The sequence below is a fragment of the Siniperca chuatsi genome, linkage group LG22 (genome assembly GCF_020085105.1).
Source record: "Siniperca chuatsi isolate FFG_IHB_CAS linkage group LG22, ASM2008510v1, whole genome shotgun sequence".
NCBI lineage: Eukaryota > Metazoa > Chordata > Actinopteri > Centrarchiformes > Sinipercidae > Siniperca > Siniperca chuatsi.
The window spans coordinates 14,657,543-14,677,006 of NC_058063.1; the positions used below are offsets into that span (position 1 = coordinate 14,657,543).

The following is a 19,464-nucleotide window of genomic DNA, read 5'->3' on the forward strand; positions in this document are numbered from 1 at the left end:
TGGAATATCAATTGAGAAACTTTATGGCTAAATTAACCAGACGCGAACGTCTGTTTTTTCATAATCCAGCAAATTAAATACCTGACGAAACAATTTACTTCATCGCACTGATTCAAAATCCAATATTGCCATAAAGCAGTGCTGTTCATTGATTTGCAACACTGGCCACACTGGTCTAATACAAGAGATATTAAAAGGGGTAGCTACCACTACATAAATGGTATAGGAAAACATCTGACGGTTAACAAACTGTCACATTGCCTAAATCTATTATACAAATTTATACCTAAGCAGAGAATCTTATAATATATAAAACTACAATAATACGTGTGGGACAAATCTACATATGGCATGAGTTAAGACATCTCAGAGGGCTGTGGGACTGCAGTCAGGGAGGTCCCACTGTTCTGCTGGCCGTCGTGGACTTTCACGTTCCTCCACTGTCTCTGACTTAATGCTTGGTGGGTGGTACTGATAAATAAAATCTAATCAGTCTATAAAACTCAACACGACAGAGGGAAAGCTAAGTGATTTAGCAGCCAGCTAAATCACTAAAGCTGAGATGAGTATCTATTTCTTGCATTAGCCAATTGTGCCATTAGACATTCACAGGATCTGCAGCATTAAGCCTGACAGAGAGCATTTTGAAAGCTTTTATTAATTCAAATTACAATACTGACTTATTCACATCTCCATTATTTTCATTAATCTTACAGCCCATTATTTTCTATGACTGACTAATAAATCCTCAAATTAGTTGTAATGAACAATTTGTATGCTAATAGGCAAAAAGAGAAATTCTAGATAGTCTGGTGCAGACAATGAATCTCATTTTGGCCAGGAAATGGAAAGAGCCCTGCGTGTAGCGTGGTAAATTACAGGGTGCATAAAAAGTAAGAGGCAGGGGGAAAAAACAATCCAAAAGAACATAGTAAATGTACGCCAAAATCAGGTATGACATTTAAGAAGAATGAAACCGAAGCAGTTTCAAACACACCTGTACATGGTCTCAGCCTCAACGTCTCCGAACCAGACCCGCAGATTTGGAGTGAAGTTCTGTCCTGTCAGCTCCAGCATGGCGACATCGCCACCACCGTTTAGCTGCAGACAAAGATCATTTAAAGGATATAAAAAGGACTAAACCTACACTGTGAGCAGATGTAAGTACAACGAAGCTGAAATCTTTTGTTGGAGTTTGTGTATCCACAAAAACGTCTCTTCAGTGTGTACCTGTAAGCTCTCTACCACAGGCACGGGGGTGACAGGTGAGTGTACAGGGCCCATGCCCTCGTAGAAAGTGTATTCGGCCTTGTCTGTGCTGATGATTGTCCAGGAGGCGCCGTCATTGATCATCTCCTTGTTTGGTTCCTTTGGGCATGGAGTGGCCTAGCAAAAGGGGAAGAAGGGGAAACGTGACCTTAATGCACATCAGGGGCAGAGATAACCACCAACAATTGCACTCAATCAAGACTACTCTCCTCAAGGCTGCAATTAAATGCCCCTCTTTGGCTTTGCAACCATCTAAATAAGTACAAATGCTGGAGGTAAGTGGACTACATTGTGTCCTAAAACATCCCTGTACAGTATAATAACAAAGGGTAGATGCAGGATTGAGTTCAAATCTACTTTCAGTTCAGTCCACTCAAAGGTACAGAGATCACCGCTTATTTCAGAATGCTAAAGCAATCATCCTGAATCATCTGTGAATTGTATAAGATTGATCTGAAGTGAAGCGATGGCAGATGTCAAAGTGTTTTGGGTGAGACACTAACTTGAAACTGGATGATCCTTTCTTGGGAAAGGCACAGGTACATGCGTTCTGTGTCCTTCAGGTAGAAGGCACACTTGTGGAGCTGGGAGACGGGGTCGTCGGCGTCCAACAGCGCCGTCTGCTTGTCCACCTTACGGATGATCTGAAAGGGGAAGAGAGAGAGAGAGAGAGAGAGAGAGAGAGAGAGAGAGAGAGAGATTAGCCAACTGGAAGATAAAGGAAATTAAAAGAAAAGAAGCAAGGCAGTCATATGATTTGAAAGGAAGTCAGAAGTGAATGAAGGAAAGAAAAAAGACAGGAGATATGGGTGGAAGAAAAGAAAGCTCAGTAGGTGTTTATTCAAATCACTAATTGTCAGGAAACGTTCTTCAGACAAACAAGGTCTTTATGTTACCTTATGTTAAAGGAATAGTTTGACATTTTGGGAAAAATGCTTATTCGCTTTCTTGCTGAGAGTTAGATGAGATGAAGATTGATACCAAAAGATTGACAGGAAATGGTTAGCTTAGCTTAGCATAAAGACTGGAAACAGTGGAAACAGTTAGCCTATAAAGTTCAGTAAGGAACACGTATCTTGTTTGTTTAATCTTTACAAAAAACAAAGCGGAAAAACGACAAGCTGCTCTTGTAAATGTGCCATACTATTACTGCACATAATATATTTCCCAAAATGTTGAACTATTTCTTTAAGATTAGGATAATATAAAGACATTTGTTTAACCAATGAAGATTTTCCCAGACAAACTATTCCTTTAAATAGTCCTTATTTGCAATGATTTTGGTTTTATTTTCCTTTATTTTATTCTCTTAGCTGCTGCTGTAATGAATCAACTTCCCCGCTGGGATCATTAAAGTTTCTATTTCTCTTCTGATCTTTCTCATCACAAATGATGCGTTTCTTTTACCAGTCTGGGCAGGGCCATGCCAGTGACAGAGCAAACCAGCTTGACTGTCTGGCCGTAGTGGATGTAACCGTCTCTCACAGTGAACTCTTCTCCTTCTGACTCCTCGTCATCCACTGAAAATACACGACGCAGAAAAGTCAGTGCTGCACCGCACCACCCACGAGCCTCAACATTTTCCATATTCACAAACCCACATTCAATCAATCAATCAATCAATCAATCAATCACTTTCTTTTTGTCTGTGATGAATCAGCTGCGTAATTACTATAATACAGCGTGGGTACATTTAAAACGAACAGAGAGAGACGTGAAGACAAAGTGACAAGCTGTCAAACCTCACTTTACTCCTGCTGAACCTCTGTATGATTTGAAGCTTTTCTAAATTCATTTGTATAATGTTTGTGTTACACTAACAGCTCAGGCTGAATGAGGCTTACACAAATGGATGTAAAAGGCGCCCCACTGCTGGGAGCTGGCGTGAAAGTTGCCGCCCTCCACGTGTAGATAGCGTGTGCTGACTGTTTGGGACCGAAGCCGGTTGAACAGTGCCACCTTGGTCCCCGATGCAATGCACACTGTAGACAAACATGAACAAGAACACACACACACACACACACACACACACACACACACAGATGGGCAGGTTACACAACAACCCAAACATGACATGTTGGTTACAGGTCAGCTGTGTTAACAGTGTGATAATCTTAGCTGAAGAGGTGATGTGTACACTACAGGTGTGCTACATGTGACATAACTGGGTTACTGGACACTCATGTGAAGCTACACTGCCCTCTAGTGGTTGGAAATAATAATAAGGATACTGATAAACTATTGTTACAGCACCTTTCAAAACAAAAGTTACATAGGAAAATCAAGATTATAACATTTCAGTAATAAAATTAAATAAAGTAAAAGCATAACGAATAAAAAGTAAAAAAAATGAACAGACTAAAATACATAAGAATAAATCAAGATTTAAAAAAAAGAGTGAATTACAGAGAAATAAGTGAATAAGTCAGCAATATAAAAAAACAACCTTGATTTTAAAGGACATTTAATACACTGGAATGGGCAAGTGTACCTGTTTAAATTTAATTTCTGTTAAAACAGTGAGCTTTTATACCTTTTAAGTGCCTCCTTTTCTGTTTTCTGTTCATTTCCCCTCTTTCTATCCATTGTTCTTTCCTTTTCTTATCCCTTTAGGTTACGGTGTCTGTGTGTATATCAAAATTGTGTTGCTATTTTGGTCAGGCCTCTCTCAAAAAGAAATTCAGATCTCCAGAGGCTATTCTTGTTAAATAAAAGGTCCCACCGATATTCTTAACGCAACTTTAGCGGAACTTAAACAATCATTTTTAGTCTTATGCTTAAACGAGTACAACATTATGATGCTGTGTTTAAGTCTGTTAAATGAATGCTGTCCATCACTGACACATTATCACACTTCACCTCCTGTGCACTTATTTTTATATCCATGCTACTGTCAAATGTGGAATCTATTGCAATGGCTGTAGTATTTTACAGTTAAACATAGATTTGACTGAAGACTATACCCAAAAAGTAAACATGTAGGCCAAATTTTTCATTGCAACACACACCACAGCTACTGACAAACAAAAGAGCTTAGTGCCAAAAGCAGTTGTGTGTGTACACTCTCAGGGCCACTCATCAGTATCCCCGGCACAAATAAATGACAAAAATGCGTGTAAGACAGACAAGCACAAACTTACAGTCAGCGTTTTTGAGGGACTGCTTCTTTTTGGAGGGCTTAGAGATGACTTTAATCCTCTTGCTGAGGAAGACGCCGATGTCAGCGCTGTTGCCGTAGAACATCTTGACAGACAACATGAAGTGCTTTCTCTTGTCAGAGTCGGATATGTACAAGGTTTTGGCTGTGCAATAATTCTGGTGATAAGGGTGGACATGGTGGGGAGGCAGAGGAAGACGAGGGGTAAAAGAAAGAAATCGGAACACATTAGATCACTTTCTGCTGCAACTTTCCCTAATAAAAAGGTGTACACACAAAGTCAAATAAAAAACACTACAGTGATACAAGAACAAAGCTCACATTCCTTTAGCAACTTCAGTGATGATTTACCACATCATCTGTTAAATATTTGTCACCACTGTCAACAGAAAAATGGTTGGAATCAATAACCTTCAAATGCACCAAATGCAAATGAGAGACTTCCTGTATTATTACTGTAAAATGCGGGAGGCAAGCTGTGTTTACTAATTTAATATGATGTGCTTGATGGTGTTATGACTCCTGATGAAACTTGAAAGCTCAGCATTCTCGTTGCCCTTTAGCTTCCCTTTTTAACATTTATTCACCCAGAAAAGGCTAATGTTTCTCTGTATAATAAGACCTCCACTTTCTGACCACCTGTGGGTCCCGGGGACTCACTACACTGAAAACCTATCAACATCACTGGTGTTGTACCTTTCCCTCTAAGTTAAGCTGTTGCATTTCTTGATCGCTGTTGCCGATGCCGATGAAGGCACAAGGCTGCGACTCCTGCTCAGAGCAGCCATCTCGCTCCATCTGTTCCTTCTTTTTCTTCCAGCCACTGCCCATCAGGTACACGCAGGGAGGAGGGCAGAAGAACCTGGACACATGCACAAATATTTATGAATTTTTCGACTCAAATCCCTCAAACCATCTGAAACACACCCTCTGTTCTCCTCCCATGATATTCACTTCAGCGTTTTTACGTAAGCAGATGCTTCAGAGGCCACCTGAACTGTTCAGCTGAGTAGGTTCCACATCAGATACCAAATGTTTGTGACCCCTTTTGCTCCTGTAACTAATATTTCACTCTGTTACTGTAAACATAAGCATGTTTTTAATCCACTTGCTTGGATGAAAAGGAAAAAATGACATCTACATGACCAGCTCAGAAAGTTTGATGGCTTTAATATTAACTTCTACATTATAACATGTCAACAAAGAAATAATATTTCAATAATATTTTATAACCACTGCACAAGACAGCAATTTAGTCTGGATGTCAGTGACCGCCCCCCCCAACAGTACAAACTAGACAATGTGCAACTCTTAATTTACACCAGAAGAGGGCAGACCTGTACTGAGCTTCAATAAGAAAGTCAGAAACCTGTATCAACATACTCTTTTGTACAATTGAACTAAACACTCTTTCCTCAAGCTGTTGAGCCTAATTTAGCAGATGTTAACATGATCAGTCCAGCATGAAACCGATCTGTTGAAATACACATGAATCAGAAAAAAAGGTAACTTTTTCCATTTGAGGATTTCATACTTTTCCTGTTCTTCTCCCTTGAAATACTTTAATGTCAAGTAAAGAACTCCTTTAAGAAAAATGTCAACTTTAGTCAAAAGTGAAATCAGCTCATCACTGAACCAGCACACTTCAAATAAATTTATGTGCGTCAGTGTGGAACTGGAAAACGACCTATTTCGCAACACCAGTGTCTGTCTCTGTGGGTGTTTGTCTACTTTCACCTCCTATAAAAAGCGCGGACAGATAGAAGCAGCTAGAAAGAGGGAGAGAGCACATTTGCATTCTCCATGCACGCACTTTCTTGGGCTCCCTTGTTACGATACAGAGGGAAGTAATCAGAGGTGCAAGACAGACACATACAACATAAACACCGTGGGGTTTTTCAGGCCAATGGATGATGAAACACTGATCTCTGAACACACAGAGGCAGAAACATGACTTTGTATATGTGAAGTAAATACTGTGACTGTGATACAGCAGAAATCCCTTTGGGACTTGCTAAGCAGATGCATTCAGACACTTTTCTGTGATCCAGCTAGATGGTCTATTGGTTACAGATACTGTGGTTTTAACTAAGCACCCACATTTAAAGCCCTGCATCAGCATGTCTTTGAGCAACTCACAGCAACACTGTTCCTGAACCTGTGCAAGCATGCATGTGACAAAAGTGTTTGAATGGTTCCTCTCACTGCCATTTGCCTCACTGGTGTCACTTTAACTGGACAGGACAGCTACAGTTTATCTGATAAATTCTTCTCACTCTCAACCCTCTCACCCATCTTTCTCTCCTGTTGTGTTTCAACTCTCCGAGGTGTCTCGAACTTGGCCAGCAAATGGCTGATTTACCAAGAGATAGGCCTGATGATATCGCAAGCAGCACTGCAGCTTGGCCAAGAAAACAGGCGGAGGATCGAGAGCTGAAGAGAGTTGCATAATGAGTGGTATGTGTGTGTGTGTGTGTGTGGTGGGGGGTGTTAAGAGCGAGATGTAGAAAGGTGAGGAGAGTTACAGGAAGGGTTTGAGGAAGAAGTGACAAGTTGCAGAGTTCAAGAGAGCAGAAGGGAGAGAGAGAGGAAAAAAGAGTAGCAGTTGAGACAGCCAGTGATCACCCTGCACTTGCATGGAAATTACAACAAAGCAAGAAAGCAACTGGTTGCCCGGTCAGTGAACCTCTGAGACCTGTCTGCTCTCGCCCTTGAACCCTTACACACTAAATGCTCCATGGTTTCACCAGCACATTCCCCCAGGAGTCTTTTATCGCCCCTATTCCCATCACTCCTAACTCCTTCTCCCTGCCCCCTTTCCTTCCGCCTCTCTGCAGCCTTCACCTGAACGTGGCTTCCTACAGGAGGTCGCCAGTCATTTCCTCCTCTGACCTCCTTTGATATGGGAGGTCAGAAGGGTCGAGATGCCAACGCTACACAGAGAGGCAAGCTGGAATGTGTGTTTTTCATTCACTCCTTAACCTGATCCCCTTGAGTGACACACACTACCTGTCCATAAATCCTTGCAATGAAAGGATCCGCTTCTTGGACAAGGATTAGAAGACAAGGCCAAATTTATGTTTCTACATGATGCTAATGACTCCCTTTAAGGCTTAGCTGTTTGCAACCAGTATACTAAACAATACCACAAAGAATATACAAAAAGTGTGTTTCTATTTCTTATATGGAAGAGAGAAAAAAAAAATCAAGGAATCTAAAATTTGAGTGAGGCATGACAATGGTCAAAATATTTATTTTAAAGGAACATTTCAACATTTTGGGAGTTAGATGAGAAGACTGATACCATTTTCATATCTGTTTAAGGCTACAGCCAGCAGCCTGGTAGCTTAGCTTAGCATAACGACTGGAAACAGCTAGCCTGCTCCCAGCCAAGAAGTAATCTGGCACATCACCCACTGTAAAGCTACAACTTGTACAGATTAAACAAACAAGATATGATGTGATAATTAGTGAGTTTTAGAGGTGGTGGTGGATGGATTTTGTTACTGTTGAACAGAGCCAGGCTAGCTGTTTCAACTTGTTTCCATTTCTTAGGTTAAGCAACCAGCTGCTGGCTGTAGCTTCATATTTATCGAACATCTAACTTTCAGCAAGAAAGAAAATAAGCATATTTCCCAAAATGAGGAACTACTTCTCTAAGACGAGAAATCAGTCTTATGGATGTGAAATGTTAATCCTACACTGACATACTGATACAATTGGGTACATTTTCCATCTATGGATGTGTTAAACCTTCAAAAACCTTTGCAGATGTATTTAATTTTCTCAAATCTAGTTACCTCTAATGATTATCAAGGCCTGATGAAACCTTAATAAAAAGGAATTAGACCAGAGAAGAAGCTGCTGTTTATATTTCACTCACCTTTTCTCATTGCCATAGGATTTCTGTGCAACTTTTGCGTGCAGGATCATGACAGTTTGGTCACCTCGCTCCTTCAGGTAATTCCTCATCGCTTCTCTGCAAGATGAAAAGAGGGAGACAGAAAAGACAAAAAGAAATGAGTTCATTTACAGGCCATTTTGTGATCCAGCAGATGAGATGAAGTGGTACTGGGTGTGTTGAAACTTAAAGCTGAAGCAGAGAGAGCCTCTAGGGTTGGTGTGGGGGTCACTGTGTATTGTCAAGCAGGTTTTGAAAGGCAATGCTTTCGTGTAGACGGATAAAAATAACAAACAAGTGTAAAGTACGAAATGAGAGCATACAGAAACACACGTGCACACATACAGAACGCTTGCAATGACCTCTGGAAAGCCTCAGAGCCTGCACAGTCTGCTAGCCAAAAAGCTATGTTCTCCCCCAGCTGGGTCCATTTGAGGTGGGGGTGGGCTGAACCGTTAATGGCCGGCTCAAAGGGACAGTGAGGAGCAAAGGAAAGGAACATGAGGGGAGAAGAGAAGGGAGAGGGGGGAGACGAGGAAGAGTAGGGGTTGGGGGAGAGGGAGAGGGAGAGGGAGGTAAAGAGAGAAAAGGAAAAAAAGAAAATACCAGAGCTGAAAAAACAAAAACAACAGAGCTGAGCTCACCAGCAAAGATTCCTCATCTCGTGTCAAAATGTTGCAAGGTCCGCGCTCCAATTACTTGTGTCAACTCTGCCAAACCCTCCCACACCTCCTCTACACAAACAAGCCTAAAATTATTTTAATATTTGGGAGACCAACAGAGCTTATACTGAGGCTGAAAAGCAAGAGGTTAAAGATCGGGCTTAGATGCACAATTAAGACGCATCACACACATGGACTTTAACACACCCCGACCCAATCAGCACACATGCACAGATGTCAATGACACCTGACACGCTGAGGTGCTCAGAGGGCTTCCCACTCAGACACACACAGCTTTCCACTCTGCCACGCAATACTGAGCTGCACGCTCGGGTTAGACAGGGCCTTTGTTATGAAAAGCAAGGGGCCCCTCACAGTGTGTGTGTGTGCGTGTGTGTGTGTGTGGGAGGGGGGTACAGAAGAGGAGGAGGAAGGGAGAGAGGGATTTTGGTTTATCCATTTCCATAATGGACTGGGAAATGTTTTATTTCTCACTTCACTGTGTGATGAGACTATTTTTTTTTGGATAAAAAGCTGCAATTTGCGTGTCACAGCGACACAAAATTACGCTCTGTTGTTTATTCAGTGTTTTCTAAATTACTGATCGCCACCAACTGTAACTAAAAATGATGGAGGTACAATCCTAGAATTCCAAACATTTGAGGCCATTTAACTGATCCAATGCAGTCTGATACCATTTCCACACCACATGGATAAAATTATTTTATTTTCCTAAATCAAGCCAGGAAAAAGATGCGCAACTTGAGCAAAGCTCATTCAAAAGCCGTGGTAAAACACTTGCCTTATTTGCAAGGAGGTGCTAAAGTAACCTATTTTTCTTATGTTTACATTACATGACATAACCTTCCTCTGGGGCTTAAGAGAACGACACACGCATAAGTCATAATTAGATACAGACAATAACCCCAGCAAGGCTCCTGAGCTCACAGGTCTGACTGATAATATGGAGAGCACGCAGATCAAACCTGCTGATGTCAGGCTTGCAGGCCACATGTCACTGGACACCTCGGATGATGTCTGTGACCTGCAAGACTTGCAGGAAGGGTGACATCACAGATGAAACAACACACATACACATGCAAATATATACACTCTGAATGCATGCATATTCATATCAGCGTTTGACTGAAAATTAATCAGCAACTATTTTGACAATCAATTTAAAGTTATTGTTTTGAGTGCTATTTTGCCTTTATTAGAAAAGCTGCAAGTTAATCGGCCAAACACCTCTGGCTCTATAATCAATGTCATCTTATAAGTGGGCCAAGAGGGTGAGTAAATATTCAAATACATTGCAGCATAGTTATTTTATGACACCAGAATCTCACACTAGTGTTGGGAAGGCTTCGTACGACAGCTTGTGGTTAACATTATTTCACTGCTCACCAAACAGTTCCAGACCACTGTGGCCAAGTTGGGGAGAGACCATTCCCCGGCAAGACAGAAATGCTTCACCATAAGATTCACTCACAGTCACTCTTAATGTCATCTGCAACGCCCTCTTAAGCACTGCTATCCACTTCACAGCTACCCCTAAATAACCTCTGAATAGTTAACAAAGATGCCCCTCATGTGGTAACAATCAAATGAAACAGAATATCCTGTGATCAAATGAATAACATAAACCCAGTGATGGGTCCATTTTTACAAACTCGTGTTGTGTAGCCAAGCATTGTTCAAACCCACAGAATTTTATATTAAATTCTAGTGGGGAACCCAAGGTTTACAAAGATACCAAACATGTCAGGCTGAATTTTGGGGAAATGTGTATAAAATGATGAACGGGGCATCTAAAAAAAAATTCCATCTGATGTAATGTTGCAGTCATAAAAATCATGGCATCCTAGGTTTGAAAATTTTACTTCATATATGAATAGTATAACTACAATAAAATAATGGACAAAGTAGACACAAAATATATGACAACGCATAAAGTGGGAAAAGTTTGAGAGATGGGGAAATTCGGGGTGACATCAAGACTTCAAGGGATTAAAAGCATATGCAAAATAGGGGGAAAAACAATCATAGAACAATGACACACCCAATGTATAATATGCAGATGAGTGCAATGTAGGCAAATAAACAGTAGTCAAAATGACTAAGGCTATTCACAGCGAAACAGTTTACTGAAAAACATCTAGATGTAGCCAATTCATCATCTAAACAGAATTGCCCATTCACTAATAAGCATAGTCTTGTATATTTGTGCCAGGCACATGACGTACCACACTGCCACACCAGCCTTTTATGCACCATTAACAGCTACGCTTGAGTGGTAACTAGCTAGTAAAAAGTCATTAAGGACAGTGGAAAAGGTTTCAGTCATAGTCATATGGACACTATTAATCAAGACGTTTCGGCTCCCATCCGGGAGTCATTCTCAATTGTTCACAATCACAGATGACTACGACTGAAACCTTTTCTACGATGGAACACTCCTGGACGAATGAGGGACTACACCGCCTTATTAAGGACAGTGATACATTAGAGAATGGAAATAGGAAATGGTTCCAGTAAAGAGTGACAAAGTCACAAATATTTCCAAATCATTTAAGGCAACAAGATTTTATGAGAAAGTGACAGTAGGAAGATGATGAGGGCACTGTTGCCCATGAAGCTGTCTATAATTGACTTCATTACAGATATCTGTAAAGACAAGATTGTGATGTAACACACTGCAGCAACCACCCGGAAAGGAGGGGAAATATGTAAACTAAAACTCATGATAATTGCAGGGATCAGTGACGCTGAAGGGGATAGAAGGGACGTCTGAGTAATCACTCATCTCAACACACACACAAAATAGAGATTAGGTCTCTTCCTGAGAGCTGAAAGGAAGCAGAAGTGAGAGACAGTGACCAGTGCACAGCTGAACTTCCTATGCAAGGGTAGCGTGCAGACACACAAAATGACACAAAAATTCTAACATATGCATAGAAACAAGAATTAAAAACATGCATATAAACATAAAGGACAGGACACATTAAAACACTCAAATACAAATATATCAAGAGGAAGATTTTTTTAATATAAACTGGGAAATCAATGCCCTATTTCATCAGATTTCATCAGAGACAGGAAGTGAGGGAAATGGGCATTTCAAACTGAAACAGACACACACACAAAGCCACATCCACGTGTAATATAAAAAGTAGCACACAACCCAACCAGGGACAATGCATATAAGCAAAAAAAAAAAAATGTATCTGCAAGGCTGGCGGTTTAGCAGCCACTGCAATCCAAGCAGATTTGTGATGCAGATGGTGGCTGTTTACCTGCCTGTTACAGTGAACTAACAAGACACATGCACAGTTATTCAGGCCAAATATGCAACATGCAGGTAATTAAAGTGAAGAAGAGCTGAACCAACACAGCACAGGAGCAAGCAGTGGACAAGAAGCAAATGACAGGAGAAATTCATCTAAGTGGCAGGTTTAATTTTTGTTGGGCTTTATTTAGGCTGAGAAAATGTGCTTAAGGGCATTCAGCAAATGTGAGGAAAAGACATGAAGAAGAGGCGACAGAGGTGCAGAGTGAGGAAGGGAAACAAAGAGTGCGAGATAGACATACCCGAGAAACAAAAAAGGAAATGGGTGATAAGTGAGACAAAAATGTGCCAGACAGATTCACAAAAAGAGACATATTCAACAGCAGGCACTACGGGGGTCAGCCACGTGTGTGTGTGTGTGTATATGTGTGGGTTTGGGGAGGTGCTAGGTTAAGCCAGGCCACAGATGCAGCCGAGCAGACAGGCATCTGTCCTGTACATCTGCCACAGCGTCTACAGCAGAGCGGGGCTGTCACAAGACCCTCTATGAACACACGTATTCAAACACACACACACACACACACACACACACACAGAGAGAGAGGAGGGGCATACACGCGTGAACTGTGAAATAGCTCAATTACGATGATCAGACTGCAATTAGTGTGCACCCTTGTGAATCACAAAAGGTAGATTACACACATCTGTAGTGTCAGGTTTGGGTTGAGACATTAACAATCAGCCAGTTCAGGCTGCTCACCCTGGGTGACCTCCAGAAGGCCCTTTGAGCCTCTACAACGCGGATAGGAAGGATCTTGCAACAAGTTTTACTACATCTCAGCAGTGACAGAAGTGTGGGTTGTCTTACAGCCTACAGCATCAACAGCCAATGAGGGGAACAAAACAAATGACAGTGAGACAGGAAATTCACACTTATCACTTAATAAGATGGGGGACAAAATGCTAAAGAAAATGATTCAAGAACAAAAGATTTTAAATGCAAGTGTGCAACTCCAGACCAAACAATAGCCAGGGCCAAATTAGAGGTCATCTGGGTTTTATTTTAGTCTGAATTTAAGCGTTTTTGACAAAGAAGCAAATAACTAAAAGGTGGTTTCTATTGAGTATTTCCATCTGAGGCGATGGATTCTGCAGAACCGGCCCTTCCTCTGTTGTTTGGGAGAATAAGCCCTTGAAGGGGCGGCTCCCCTAACAGAGGAGGCAGCTTATCCAGCCTGTATGTTCATGTGTTGTATTTGTTTATGTGTAGATTTGTGCATGTGCATCTGTGTGTCTGTCTGAATCCAAGATGTGTGTGTGTTTGTGTGTGTGTGTGCATGTCTGGGTGCACTCATTTCCAGTGTACGTGTGTCATGTATTGTATTTCCAGTCGAGTAGCCTTCCTGACAGGGCGGCCCTGCAGGACCCGAAGCTTTAGCTGCCCTAAAAACCTCTGCAGGACGGTGCACAATTTTAGCTGTCTGTGCTGCTGCCTGACATAAAATCATGGGGCTGTTGTTGCTGCAAGAAGGGGAGATACAAAGAGACTAGGGTTGCAACGGTATGAGATTTTCACAGTACGATAACTGTCTCATAAAATATCATGATATGCATGATGTAATGTATTACACAATTATTATTATCAGTTACAATTACTACAAAAAAAGGAATGAAAACAGAAGGGTTTTTTTGGTTGAACAAACGCATTATTATAATTTCACAAAATATTATGTCCTGACAGACATGTGTTTAATAAACACTAATACGGTAGAATTCAATACCGTAGATAAGCAAATGTACATGGTATGATAACTGTCAATTTTCATACCACGGTATACCACTTCAACCCTAAAAGAGACAAACACAAAGAACACGACACCATGATACAGAGGGGTACAAAGACACACGCACACACGCTAAAGTTGTTGTGTGCGTGTGTTTCGAGCATTTCGGCTGCTGGGTGAAAAGTGTTTTGTGTCAGTCATATTTCTAGCCATTGCAACCATCAGACAAATGGTCAGAGCCAGCCAGCGGACTGGCAGCACATGAATGAAGAGAGGGACACATCAAAAGGTGCTGGGGCCCCCTTTTTTTTTTTTCTTTGGAAACCATGCTCGACTGTTCCAGGCAATACGCAACCCCTCATTTCCCCCGCTGAGCGCCACGCGCAAAAGACGAGCACATGCACACACACAAACACGCAGGCAAACCCATGCCTGTTCCCAGTAACAAAGAGAAACACCCACAAGGAAACAAGTGCATACACACATACACACCCATTTACCATGCAATACACACACAAACCTCCAGAAGCAAGCCACAACATCCATCAACATTATGTGTTCACCCAAATGTTACTCCAAATGACTTGGAACAAACATAAGAGGAACAGAATAATCAAAAACTTGCAGCACTGCAAGTCAAAGCCATGCTGCATGCAGTACACAGTACAGTGCATATAGAGTGCACTGCGAGTTTAGACAGCAAGTCCTTGGAAAAGGCGAATTATTGCTTCTCGGGCTTGTTTCTCTACAAACAACTGCGAGACATGGGGTTCATTTCAACACAAGTATCTTAAAGCATGTCTCAGAGGACTCTATCAGTTAGATATCTGTAGTTTTTCACTCTAAACAGCCAATAGCAGACTAAAAATGATGTAATACAGCAGGGGTCAACAGATAACAGCTGTCCAATGGTGGAAGTATGTACGATCAGGCCAGCATTGCACAGTAAAACTACACATGCAGTGTTGTTGCTTTGGTAAGTTAACATGCTGTTGTTGTTGCTGTTGTGGCAACAACATTGGCACTATATTTATTCTGTGGTCACTGCAAATGCATTTCTAACTTCATCTGCATCACCACTTCTGGAAATCCCCGCCAGAAATGAGCTCCTCAGAGCCCCAACAATGACTAGTTGGCCAACAGTGAATTTTATGCATTTGTTTGTTTTTCTAATAACGTATATTTTGATGAGTTGCATGAATCCAATCAGACATCATAACATTTTTGATGAGCCATGTGAACCTTGACCAACTGGCATGAAAAGTTATACACCTTTTTCTAATGATCACCCTTTACAAAGTTCTGTGCTAATCTGATTCTAACTTATTAAGACACCTTGCGCACAGCTAGAAAAATCCTGATCTCTGTCAAATTCTGTTGGCGAAGCAGATTGGCAATTACAGGTATTTTGATGTCAACATGAATGTCTTTTCAATTAACACATAGGTGGTATTAATATGAACTTTATATTCTGAAGCATACAGGAGTTTCTAGTTTGTTTGTTTTTGTTTTTTTTAAATCTCTCTAATATTCAACTGCTTTTGAAGGGTTCTCAAAAATCTAATGGCATTTACTCTGTTTTTGAATTACTATATTCACAAGAATGTGTATAGTCCACACACAGGTAGACATACAATTAACACTGACAACAAAACAAGGTCTTAAGAGGAGAATGTGTTGTGTGTGTATATGTGCACTCACCTTGTTAGGCGCTGTGGCTGAGGGCGCTCCCCGAACTTCCTGCAAAGACACAAAGTGAGAAGAAAACATGAGTGGGCTGGCTATCAACCACAAAGAAAGATAAACACTGCATTACACAATGATGCACCTATACACACACATACACGCTTGTCATTGCGGCCTTGACAAGTGTGTAGCGGTGCTGTGCTCAAAGGAAAGGCAAGTGACAGAACGTGTCAGTGTATTTTTGTGTTTTCATGGCAGCAAGCAGGTGTACAGATACTGAACTTTATTCAAACTAATTCCTGTCGATGGTATGTCAAAACAGGTTGAGCATCATCAGAAAATCTTCAGATTTCACTAATCATTATAGTTACTATTACTATTTTATTTCGGAAACTCAAGGGCAAGAGCAGGAAAACATACAATTCTTACACTACATGAAACCCAACAAGATTGCTCAGAGGATAACTCCACATTCTTTACTTGGTTATCTGGGTTTCTATGAACTACCACTTTAAACATCTAATAGGACATAGATGTGGTGGTGATACAGACTTCACTGTTTGACGATATGGTACTAAACCCATTAAGTGTAGAACACTAATAAAAATGTAACAAACTGATAACAGCAACAGCTTTCAGGCAACATGCGTCCTAATCTGAATTGTAAAAATGAAACAAGTGCATCTGACGTTTCCTGACGCTGCTTCCAGTTCAATGGTGCATAATAGCCGAGGACAGATTTCACTTGTCTGAGGCAACGTGCAGCATTTTCAACACTAGATATCGCTGGATTTAACAGGGTAAATGCTTCTGTATTCTAAAAAAAGATATGATGTACTGCTCAAATTTTATCACGTCATAATGCTTTACAAATGGACAGTGGGTGGTAAAAATCTCAATTTAACAAGAAGACTGATTAATTAAAATTTTTATGCAAATTCACAGTGATAAAAAATTAAAATGTTTGAAAATTATTATATTTAGGTAGAGGGCACAGTGCTAGGACACTGGACTCCTGATTCTAATTTATCTAAAAATGAGACAAATGACACCACTTTCAACATTACTGATAGCCCACAGTTATATGAAGGGCAAATACTTATCAAATTCATAAAACTTTTGGTAAAACATTAGTAGATAGAAACTTAGATGTTTTCCCCCTGCCCAATAAGACGTTTTGGAAACTAACGATTCAGCTGTTTTCTAAATAAGCCTACTGTCACAGTGTCCAGCTACCCCACATAACATGCAGGAAACACAGTACAACTTTCCACGAAGTATTTAAATCAACCTTTTTGACAGTCAAAGTGTTTTCAATGACGCAGGGTGAAGGGCTGTAATGAGGCCCCAGACACTCTTTAAAATGTTAAGAAAAGCAAGGGTGATCTATGTCATCTAAATCCAAAACTGGGAGAATGACACATGTTTAACAGCTCATTTCCCTTTTCAAGCATTTATACATTTCCATGATGTTTTCTCCCCTCAATATTAGATCTTGCGCCCATTTTAGTTTCACATCTTTATGACATTACTATCAATTTATCCTTAATTTCCACTATTATGACAGCATCATACACCTTCATTCACATACTCAAGTAAAATTCAGCCTGCTGGAAACCTATCATATCAGTCAACTGTGATTGAGTCATACCTGAAAACTCTTAGTCAGAGAACGCATGTAACAAGGAAACCACGGCCAACACCACATGTACAGAAAAAGGCCATAAACTTTCAACATATCACAGCTGAGGATGACTCTTTTCTGGTCAACTTCTTTTTTTGTTGGTAAAGCAGTGACGTGTACAACCTGTTACAAGCAATACAGTCTGTGAACATTTTCCTGAGTAACAGATAAACACAACATGCAAACAGCGTCACAAGGCAATAAAAAAAGGACAGAAAAGTGGGACCGAAAGCACTGGTAGCGCTGCAAGATTTTTTGCATATTGTAATTTATTTGAAAAAATGTAAACAAGTTTTTTCTCCTGTTCCCCCCTCATAACATAATTGAATTTTAAACCATTTCTTTGTTTCATTAATATGCAAATTAGCTAAACTAGACATTTTACCTAAAAGAAAAATAAACTATAAAACCAAGTGAAGACAATGGCTCCAATGCCTGAGCCTGAACCACTGACAGGAGCAATACAGCGCAGAGAAGAGTGAAAAGTAAAATGAGTGGAGTAGAAAAATCAATAGCAACTTCATGCCTCTTCCTTTCTAGAGGGTTTCTTTCACCTGGGGGTGTTAACCGTTTCTCATGAACTGTCATTCAGTACAAGGCCCTTGGTTCAGTATGCCCTATGAACCAAAATAATTCAAATCTTATTAGTCTCATACAGTCAAATTACAGCCTATTCTTGGCACGTGCAGATTGCAGATTGCACGTGCTAGATTCAAAAGTGCGAATTCCACCTGGAAAGCTTTGGCAGTGTGTCGGTTATTGACACACTAGCTAGGTTACAGCCTACAGCCAGCATCATCCATATAGTGAGCACAAATCAGAAGCCAGAGCTCTAAGACTGTCCCATTTTGTTTGCTTCTGGAAATACAGTAGCTAAATCCAACATCAGGGGTGGTAAAAGAGAAACATAAATAAATAAATACTTCAGCCAACAATGGAAACTCATTCTGTCAGTCCATGTTTCATTTTTAAGACCCAGAACATGTAGACCAACTTCTGTTTTACAAGACATTTAGCCAGTGTTGGTGGTCAGCGAATTACACTTTGATTTCCGTATTCATCAAGACCAGTTAGCGTCACTTAAGTTTGGAAGCCTCAATTTTTGGTACATAGTGCAATAGAGTAAGAGCCAGAAAACAGTGCTGTTTTCTATTTACTGAATAGAGAATCAATTCTGAACTGAATCGTGACACCAAATATCAGAATCAGATCGAATTAGGGCTGCAACTAACAATTATTTTCATTATCGATTTAACTGCGGATGCCCATTGTAATTTCCCACAGACCAAGGTGACATTTTCAAATGTTGTTTTGTCTGGAAAAGACTAAAAGATTCATGTATAACAAAGAAAAAGCATCAAATCCTCACATTTGAGAAGCTAGAAACAGCAGAAGGTTGACATTTTCTCTTTTAAAAAAGGACTAAAACAATTAGCAAAAAAGTTTATTTCTGTTTGTTTCAATTAATTCTCTGCCGATCAACTATTAATAAACTGAGTAATCATTGCAGCTCTAAATGGAATTGTGAGATTTCCAAAGACTCCCACTGCTATCAGACTTGCTCATTTGCATTATCTAAATGTGTATTGCCAGAGCTTGTTAAAAACTTACTGGGGTGAAAGTCCTCCCCACAGTTTTCAATCAGCCTCTTGCTGCAGCCATAAACTATAGGAGTGTATATCAATGCATGATATTAGACCATACTCACTCACAGACCACACGTTCTTGAGCATCACTATAATGTTCCTTTAGTGCTCATAGCTTTGTAGCAAAGTTAACAACGCTGCAAATTTCCTTTTGTTGTCTTTCAGATTACTTACTGACTATATACAAATGTTTTCAATGCCTTCATTATTACAGTAATACAACCCTTGTCAGACTTGTTTTCAGACGTGTTTTTTTCATCTTCTGGAACAAAAACATACTCAACTTTGACCCATCAATATCTGTCTCTTAAGGCACTACAGAAACATGCAGCTAAAGGCACATGGCTGGCATAAAGAGGAGGTACATGTAGGCAGTATGTGGACGT

At 40.4% G+C, this 19,464-nt stretch overlaps 1 protein-coding gene across 1 annotated transcript in view; it reads right to left on the reverse strand.

Moving 5' to 3' along the window:
• The window catches only part of rbpjb (recombination signal binding protein for immunoglobulin kappa J region b), a 47,696-nt gene that overhangs the window by 5,296 nt on the left and 22,936 nt on the right, over positions 1-19,464 (reverse strand). Inside the window, exons 2-10 of the mRNA XM_044183415.1 lie at positions 15,764-15,802; positions 8,310-8,405; positions 5,123-5,288; positions 4,410-4,584; positions 3,114-3,251; positions 2,677-2,789; positions 1,773-1,913; positions 1,231-1,386; positions 998-1,101 (exon numbers count right to left, since the gene is read on the reverse strand). Coding sequence (XP_044039350.1) covers positions 998-1,101; positions 1,231-1,386; positions 1,773-1,913; positions 2,677-2,789; positions 3,114-3,251; positions 4,410-4,584; positions 5,123-5,288; positions 8,310-8,405; positions 15,764-15,802 — 1,128 coding nt within the window. The remainder of the gene's footprint in view (positions 1-997; positions 1,102-1,230; positions 1,387-1,772; positions 1,914-2,676; positions 2,790-3,113; positions 3,252-4,409; positions 4,585-5,122; positions 5,289-8,309; positions 8,406-15,763; positions 15,803-19,464) is intronic.